Source organism: Myxocyprinus asiaticus, chromosome 12, assembly GCF_019703515.2.
Source record: "Myxocyprinus asiaticus isolate MX2 ecotype Aquarium Trade chromosome 12, UBuf_Myxa_2, whole genome shotgun sequence".
Taxonomy (NCBI): domain Eukaryota; kingdom Metazoa; phylum Chordata; class Actinopteri; order Cypriniformes; family Catostomidae; genus Myxocyprinus; species Myxocyprinus asiaticus.
In genome coordinates this window covers 36,038,458-36,048,153 of record NC_059355.1, presented here as the reverse complement: position 1 = coordinate 36,048,153, position 9,696 = coordinate 36,038,458, and the positions used below count along the sequence as shown (strand labels likewise).

Below are 9,696 nucleotides of genomic sequence, written 5' to 3'. Positions count from 1 at the left end.
TTTCTGTTTAGAAATTACTTTCACCTTCACTTTAGAAAGCATGTTTTTATTAATTTTGTTCTTCAAAGGACTTGCTAGAGAAGTTAACATTTACCTTCACATTTTTATATTCAGCTTCTCTTGTAAGACTGTATAATTGTGCAATGACATGGCATTATAACATTTAACACAAATTGTAAAATGATGATTGAGATGAAATATGCCCAGAAACCAATGTGACTGACTTGTTTTGTCTTTTTGGTAAAGAGCATAATAAAGATTTGCCACAGGTTCAATGTGAATTCCAACTAAAATGCTAAGTGTGTTCTGAAGAGTTGTTTCTGTTTATCCAATTATATGGTCAAAATTGGCACATGTAGTATCACTCTCTGCCATCTAGTGCATCCATGAGCCTGAACAACAAAGAGAAAGTACATACAATAAGTTTTTCTACGTTATGTTAGATATATAATCTCTTCATTATAAAATAATAAAAAGTATTAACCAGAGGTGTGTTTATATGGAATATTTCACATGGCTTACTTGAAGTCTCCTCCATCAAGGAGGTTCTTGTAAGAGCTGATTTCTGCTTCCAGTTTCATCTTCATATTAAGCAGGGCCTCATATTCCTGACCCTGCTCTGTGACCTTTGACCTCAGCTGTGTCAGTTCAGCTTCAAGCTGCATTAAGATGGAATTGTGCTTCTCTGTCTCTGCATTCGAATGTAGCTCTGTATTCCGCAGTGTATCTTCAAGTGATGCTTTCTAGAAAGGAAATATTGGAATGGAATTGGGATGCAAGTATAAACAGACGTCCTCAATATAAGCATTCAAAACATGGTGTATATGTGCACATGTTTGATTACCAGGCTTTGTTGGGATGCAAGCTCTATTTCTAGTGTCTGAATCTGTCTGCGAAGGTCATTCATCTCCATCTGAGCACCCTGTAATGCCTCTGTGTTCTGAGCTACCTGTACCTGAACTTCTGACATCTGAGGAAAGAGAAAGAGATTTGGTTGGAAATTTGAGTTCATGGTTATACATTTAATTGCAAGATTAGTGTCATTTGGTGGCCAAGGGTTTGTGGGAGATATATTTCTTCTTCACAAGTTGAGTACCTGGGATTCATGCCACATTTTGAGCTCCTCTGTATTTTTGAGTGCTAGTTTTTCATAGTTAGCCCTCATGTCCTGCATCACTTGAGCCAAATCCTGCCCCTTGGGCGCATCAACATCAACCTGAACACCTGACTGGGCAATCTGGTTTTGCAGCTCTCCAACTTCCTGTGAAAGTTGAACAGAGGAAGTTTAAGATACGGAAATGTATGAAGAGTTGAAACAGTATAACTGTTCAGTGTTAGTGGATTCCGTTTTTGCCTGCAATTTATTTTAAATGAACATGTCTACAGGGTTAATGTTAAAGTATTAGTCCACATGTGTGATCATTACGTGAAGCTTCTTCAGAAATGTGGCAATCAGAAGAACATTCAGTGTTTAGCAGTTCTTTAGCAAAAGAGGACAACATTTACTTACATTTGCATGGTTTTTCTTGAGGAAGACAAGCTCTTCTTTCAAGGCCTCAATTTCACCCTCCACATTCAGGCGACCAACATTGGTGTCATCAATTACTTTCTTCAGACCGGCAATATCTGCTTCCACAGACTGCCTAATGGCCATCTCATTCTCAAACCTATAACACACAATAATAATGTACTAATATGTTTCTCTACATTTTGTGACATTTTTGTGCTTCTAAAAACTCCAGATCCTCAGAAGCTTTTTAACTGCACCATGTTCCAAGATATTTTATGATTTCTGCTGAATGGATTTGGGATCAACGAGTGTAGTGGGTAGTTTTGTACATGTGAAAGATGCTTGTTAAGCAGTGATATGGCACAATGATGGTTTACTGACTTGACTCTGAAGTCATCTGCAGCCAGACGAGCGTTGTCGATTTGAAGAACAAGGCGAGCATTGTCCACAGTTGCATCAAACACCTACAGGCAAAATAGCACACATATTTCACCAAACTTTATCTTCAGAAGAACATCTCTTTTTGACATCCATATAAAACTTAAAAAATAAAAATAAAAAATGATATTCAGACTGGGAAATGTTCTTTTCTATTACATTTTCATTTGCCTGGAATCAGATTTTGTATATTCAATAACGCCATGTATTGCCTCGCTTTATCAGATTACTTATGGAACTCTGGAGCATGGAAGTTTAAAAAGAGACAGAAATAATAATAGTATTGTTTTTCACCCAAAACTAGCTTTAAAGGAGTGGTTCATTTATTGCTACAGTATGTTTGAATATTTGAATGGAGGGAATGATTAAACAACACTCTCACTAAATTCCGCCATGTGTCATATCCTGCAAGGCAACTGGTATGCTGCATTATCACTAGCTTCTGGTGATTAGAACTGCATATCTGAAATTCTTGCCCCAAAATCTGCAGCAGTTCTTTTTTGCATTCTTGTTGTGTGCAAGAAATCTTTGACTCTCTCTCTCTCTCTCTCTCTCTCTCTCTCTCTCTCTCTCTCGTGCGCATGCGTGAGCGTTTGCCGAGTGAGTGTAGAGAACGTGTGGTGAGTTTTGAGCGTTTGATTGAGTGCGAGTGTAATTTCGTGACTGCTGTGCCTAGAAATAGTATTTTCACCCTCAACTTTTTTCCTGTCTTTTCTTCTTTTCTTTTTCTTGTTTGTCTTGTTTTAGTTACTAGGAATAGTTTCTGTTTCATTTTGTGTGTTGATCCGGGCCGTGTGCTACCTATGTTTGGAGAGGCATGGCGGCCCCGGATTCGAAGGTTTTGAGTACACTCATGCGGCGTCATGCAGTGAAAGTGGTATCTGCGGTGAGTGTAGAGGATTGTTGTTTGGCTATAGGAGAAGCTGTGGGCCATGAGTGCATTTTGTCAGCTTCAAAAATGAATAATGCTAATGTCATATTTCTAAGTAATATAGACAAAACAAATGAGCTAGTTGAGCGAGGGATCATCATTGGTGGTTTGTTTACGCCTGTTCTTCCTTTATCAATGCCATCCAAAAAAGTGACATTATCTAATGTTCCACCGTTTATCAGTGACCAGTTATTAGCACAATCTCTTTCCCGTTACGGCAAGTTGGTGTCTCCGATTAAAAAAAATACCGATTGGTAGTGGATCTCCTTTGTTAAAACACGTAGTTTCTTTTAGGAGATTTGCCTACATGATTGTGAAAGACGACGCTGAGCTAGACCTTAAGTTCAAATTTCGTATCGATGACTTCGACTCTGTTGTTTTTGCGACAACGGGGAAAATGAAATGTTTTGGTTGTAATAAAATGGGACATCTAGTGCGTGATTGCCCTGAAAAAAGAGAAAAACCAGCAATGGAGCATATTATAAATGGTGCAACTGTTCCACCCATGACAAATTAACCTATGCTAAACAATACAGAGTCGATCGCAGCAGAGTGAACTGTGCCTGAGCCGATTACTTCAGAGCTGCAAGGGGTAAATCAGGTTTATTCTGAGATAATTGAAAAGAAGTGGTCGTTTAACAAAAAGGCAGATGATGCGGAGTCCACTGGGTCTTTTGATAACGGACTTACCTTGTCAGATCGAAAAATCAATTGTTCAGACAGTAACGCCTTAAACAAGGTGTCAGAGATCTCCCAAAGTGAGGGAGAAAAACAGTCTTTGGTAGTGCAAATATGTAAGAATGATAGCACTGACATAGAAAAAGAACATACACTGTTTAAAGTACCCTTAAAACGAAAGAAAAGTGACAATAATTGTGAGTTGAGACCTATAAAGAAAACAGATGTAGTTGAATGTGAGGACCAGGGTGACACAGAGAGTGACAACGAATCAGATTCTAGCCTCTCTCTTTCACAGAGTGAATGCGTGAGTCGCAATTATGAAGTGGAAGATATAAAACTGTTTCTCAAAGCAACAAAAAACAGAAGAGGGGTACGAGTGAGTGAATATTTTCCTGACCTTAAACAATTAATTGAAAAGTCAAGAGTCTGATGGCTGAAGGTTTTTTTTTTTTACTAATAAAGAAATTTACAGGTGAAAGAAACTAGTGAGAAAACTCAATACTGAAATGAGCAATGATGGTGGTGAAAAATGTAAAATTAATGATAATCAATGGTTTGTTTTTACCGTTATGTTTTTTATTTCTTATGGGTGAAGTTAGTGTTGCTTCAGCGAATGTAAATGCTGCAAGAGATGTGAGAAAAAGAGTAATGTTATACGAAATAGTTAAACAGAAAAAAACAGATATCGTTTTCCTTCAAGAAACTCACAGTGATTTAAAGAACGCTGCAGATTGGGCAAGAGAATGGGACGGCATCTCTATTTTAAGTCACTACACTGCTGTCAGTGGAGGTGTTGCTGTTTTTTTTTCTAAAAACTTCAAACCAGTTTCTTATGATGTTGAAGAGATTATAAAGGGCAGACTTTTGAAGGTTAGAGCTTTATTTGAAAATCATGTTTTTGTTTTTATTTGTGTATATGTCCCTACCTCAGGAGTTGAAAGAATGCTGTTTTTAAATACTCTCAAGTTAACCCTGCAGAACTGTAATAGTGAAGAATTTTTGTTTCTGGGAGGGGATTTTAATTGTACAGAACAAAATTTTGATAGGAATCACATGGAGCCCCATGAACCATCCCGTAAGAGACTTATCCAAGTCATTAAACATACACATACAGCTGTGTGACATATGGAGACATGTTAATGGTAATCTAAGACAATATACTTGGTCTCATACCCATGACAATGTTCTTTCTTTAGCTAGGTTGGATAGATTTTATGGTTTTAAACATCAATGTGGTATTTTTAGCAAATGATTTATTGTCCCAGTTAGTTTTTCTGATCATAGTATGGTGTGCGGTTCTTTTATTTTGAAATCTATTAAACCAAATAGCGCTTATTGGCATTTTAACTGTTCTTTGTTAAATGATAACAATTTTAAAGACATTTTTAAGTATTTTTGGGAAACTTTTAGAGCTACAAAGAACTCTTTCCAATCTTTGAGACAGTGGTGGGATTTTGGTAAAGTACAAGTTAAACAGTTTTGTCAACAGCATACTCGAAATATCACTGTACAGTTAACGGAATCTATGAAAAACTTGGAGACATCAATAGTTAAACTTCAAGTGTTAGCTGAATTAACTGGGGTGAATAATGTTTTGGATGAAAAAAACTCAACTTGGCGATCTTTTAGGGGTCAAGGTGCAAGGAGCTCTAGTTCGTTCCTGTTTTCAGAATATTGACCAAATGGATGCTCCAACTAAATCTTTCTTTAATATGGAAAAAAGAATGGACAGAAAAGATTAATTCACGAGCTACGTTCCGAATCTGGTATTTTTTTTTAACTTGACACAGGTGTCTGAGAAGGCCAACACAAAACTTGGTAAGGCCTTGAGCCTAGAGGAGTTGTATAAGGCCCTTCATGGCATGGAATCTGGGAAGGCTCCTAGCATCGATGGTCTCCCAGTAGACTTTTGTAAGTCTTTCTGGACAGTGTTGGGGGAGGATTTGCTCACAGTGCTCAATGAAAGCTTGGCTGAAGGGTGGCTGCCAATGAGCTGCCGTAGAGCAGTTCTTACACTCCTCCCGAAAAAAGGAGACCTGACAGATATCAAGAACTGGCGCCCTGTGTCACTTCTTTGTACGGATTACAAACTGCTTTCTAAAACTTTGGCAAATAGACTGATAGAAGTAATGGAGCAAGTCATTCTTCCGGACCAGAGCTATTTTATACCTGGTAGGTCCATTTTTGGTCATATTTTTTAGTGCGGGATATTCTAGAGGTCTCCAAGTTGTTTAATTTAAATTGTGCCTAGTTTTCTCTGGATCAAGAGAAAGCGTTTGATCGAGCTAAACATAATTACCTCTGAAAAACTTTTGGATTCTGCCAAGATTTTGTGGAAATTATTAGAATACTGTACACTGATGTTGAGAGTGTGCTGAAAGTGAACGGTGGCTTATGCACTCCTTTCAAGGTTGGCAGAGGTGTCAGACAAGGATGTTCATTGTCAGGAATGCTTTATTCAATAGCCATAGAACAATTATTGAAGCAGATAAGGAATGGGTTACATATACCTGGTTTTAATTGTAACATTAATTTATCAGCGTACGCTGATGATGTTATGGTAATGGTCAATAGTCAAAAAGATATAGAGATTTTGATGAAATTACTTGAAGATTTTAAAGTTTTATCTTCTGCTAAAATAAACTGGAACAAAAGTTAAGCTTTAATGTGTGGAAAGTGGATGGGGGAGGAGCTAAGACGTCCTGATTGTTTACTTAGGAGTAAAGGGGGTTTTAAATATTTGGGGTTTTTTTTAGGAACTGAGACCATTGTACAGAAAATTGGGATGGGATTGTTGAAAAAGTTAAAGGATGATTAGCTAAATGGAAATGGCTGGCCCCAAACATGTCTTATAAAGGGCGTACTTTAGTTATTAATAATTGAATTGCATCCTCTCTCTGGCATAAGCTGGCATGTATAGATCCACCTTTAAAACTGATGACTGAAATTCAAGCCTTACTGGTGGACTTTTTTGGGGATAAATTACACTGGATAACTAAGAGCATTTTATTTTTGTCTAAATAAAAAGGCGGACTGGGACTGTTAAACTTGCAAAGCAGAATTTATACAAAGACTTCTTTCAGGGTCAAGTGACTTTAGTTGGAGAGCGGCTGCATGTGCCATTTTACGGAGCCTGGGAGGCCTACAGATGAATAAATCTCTCTTATTTTTAGACCCCCTAAAATCTGGACACTTCCAAAATGCCAATTTTTATCGCAATCCTTTTAAAGTATGGAGTCTTTTTAATCAACAAAGGTCACCGTGCATGAAATCTCTCTTCTGGTTGTTAAGCAAACCCATAATACATGGAACCCATTTGGATATTTCTGCGGTTGAACACACTTTTCCTGGACTAAACAATATACTTTGCAAATACAAGATCACCACCTTGAATCTTCTGTTAAATGTAACTGGACCTAATTTTATGAACAGTGCACAAGTAGCTTCTCATTTGGGAATTTTTTTAACCCGTATAGTTGCTCAACTGTTAGCAAAGTGGCAGTCTGCTCTTACAAATGAAGAGAGACAATTATTAGCAGACTGTTGTGCAGGGGTAAAAGCTCCTAACGCTGAGGACCCTTGTCCGGCTATATACTTGTCTCTCAAACTAGATGATTGTATGTGTATTTTTTTTAAAACTGGGAAGTCTTTGTGTTTAGATTTCTTTTCGGTTACGGGGAAAATCTTGTACAAAATTTGTGTTTTGGTTTTTAATAAGAAGATTTTAGATAACAAAGTGGATACACCATGGCGTTCTTTCTTAAAACTGGATAATAATGTTGAGTCTGAATGGAGAATTTTGTATAAGCCACTGTTAACGATGAGAGTAGGAGACATACAGTGGAGGGTTCTCCATGGAGCAATAGCTGTTAATGCTTTTATTTCGGTTTTAAATCCTGAGGTGAGCTCTGAATGTCCTTTTTGTTTTAAAAGAGAAACTGTTTTTCATGCTTTTATGGCGTGTTCTAGACTAAAGCCCTTATTTATTGTATTAAGAAATTAATTTGATGTTTTTAATGAAACATTTTCCATAGAAATTTTTGTTTTGGGTGGTAAATATGTGCAGAAAAGACGAATAGATTGTCAATTATTGAATTTTATCTGGGGTCAAGATAAATTAGCTATCTACCAAGTAGGAAAAATAGGATTGAACAAAAGACTGGACAGAATGCTACTGTCTTGTTTTCAACTCTTGTAAAGTCTAGAGTGTTGATTGATTTTAATTTTTATAAATTTATGGATGATCTTATTTCTTTTGAACTAAAATGGTGTAGCGAAGGTGCATTGTGTTCTGTGTTTGAAGATGAATTGTTTTTCACACATTCTTTGTAATCTTATCTTTACTTTTCTCTATGAGATGATTTATACTTTGTAAACTGTTTTTTTGTTTAAATTTTTGTAATAAAGATAATTTAAAATTCAAATTCTCTCTCTCTCTCTCTCTCTCTCTCTCTCTCTGTATGTGTGAGAATGTGTGTGTGTGTGTGAATGTGCATGTGTGTGTGTGTGTGTGTGTGTGTGTGTGTGTGTGTGTGTGTGTGTGTGTGTGTGAGTGCTCATCCCACATCTGTTTTGCATTATGATTCTTAGTCAGAGACTCTGTAGGAAGTTTCAGCTAGCAGAAGTCTGTCAAACATTCTTCTAATGCTTCAGAAACTATTGTGAATGTTTTATTTGTGGTGACCATCTCCATGGTTACACAGTATAAACTTGTGACAAATGTGGAGGGTTTTGAGAAATTCCCTCACAGTAAACAGAATGCATATAGGGAAAAGCAGAACAAGCACAAAGAAAAAAGAGAGAATGGCGTGCACCACACCCTCCACTGAGATGTAAGGAAATTTGATGAGCCATTTTTTCTCTACACTGAAAGGTTCTCATGAGCACTACTAAAAAGTAAAAATAAAAAATAAAAAAAAAAGGAAATATTTTTTTTTACATGATTAACACATAAATGCCATAAACTGCCAATTGTGTACAGTTTTGAAAACTTTAGCATTTTTTATTTAGTACACTTCTTTACAGAATTGATATAATGAGCATACAATTTGTGTGCTATTGCATATATACATATACTTGCCCTTTTTTTTTTTTTGCTTGTGAAAACCTTTATCTTTGTCTCTCTCCAAGTTCAGCTTCATAACTGCAGCCAGATTTCTGTAATTTAAAACATCTGGTACCTCCTTTTACTGTGAAAAACTGCCAGGTCTCTTCAAAATGCCTCTATTTGCAGCTTCAACCCCCTTACCAAATGCAAAACACACACCCACAGACACATTCAAAGTTTGCATGCCCAAAAGTGTCTCTTACCTTCCTCCTCAAATCATCCAGGATTGCGTTGTACTTGCTGTTGTCGCGTGTTTCTGGTCCGCCTTTCTCCAGGGCCTCTCTGATCTGCATCTCCAGTTTGCCATTCTCCTGTTCCAGCCTGCGCACTGTCTCCAGATAAGCAGCCAGACGGTCATTCAAATTCTGCATCTGGCCTTTCTCATTGCCCAGGACGGGCCCCATGGAGCCCACACTTGCCCTGAGGGACCCCCCGGCAGCACCAGCGCCCATTCCAGCTGAGCTCACCCTAAAGGCTGAGGATGAGGTAATGCCTCCACTTCTAGGGGTTGAACGGAGAGACATGGAAGAGACAGAGGAGATCCTGGTGCCCTGTCCACCTGCACCACCATACGTACTAGCAGCACGGTGTACAGGCACAGAGCGGGTGAAGGAGATATGAGAGGCCTGAGGCATGTAGAAGCTCATGGTGGTGGAGGAGTGAAGTACTGACTGCACGTGAAAATGAGAGTACGCTGGGGGACGTCAACTCTTGAGCGCCGCTCAAAGAAACTGTGTGGCTTTTATACCCCCACAAAACTCTTGCTGTTCCTCCTTTTCTCTCTGACTCACAAACACGCACACTGACCAGCTAAGACCCTGCCCACATGGTCCGTTTTTTTCAGAGTTCTCTAATGCCCATCCCACATACTCTCTCCCTCCCCTTCTGCCCCAGTCTCACCCCTCTCTGCCTCCTTCCATCTGAACCGAATCCCTGAGCTCATCTGGCTTTGGCCACATATGCATACACACACAGAGTGCAACCAGATACAGAAATGAGTTGAGGCTCATTTTATACTTTCAATCCCAC

The 9,696-nt window shown here is 38.3% G+C and overlaps 1 protein-coding gene across 1 annotated transcript; it reads right to left on the bottom strand.

Moving 5' to 3' along the window:
• On the bottom strand, positions 1–9,396 carry LOC127448651 (keratin, type I cytoskeletal 18-like). The gene is made up of 7 exons (XM_051711336.1): positions 8,871–9,396; positions 1,892–1,974; positions 1,511–1,667; positions 1,097–1,261; positions 845–970; positions 523–743; positions 1–392 (listed from the first exon to the last, which is right to left on the bottom strand). Exons 1-7 carry the CDS (start codon positions 9,312–9,314, stop codon positions 362–364), a joined length of 1,227 nt encoding a protein of 408 aa, XP_051567296.1. The 5' UTR covers positions 9,315–9,396; the 3' UTR covers positions 1–361.
• Between the last annotated feature and the right edge of the window lie 300 nt (positions 9,397–9,696).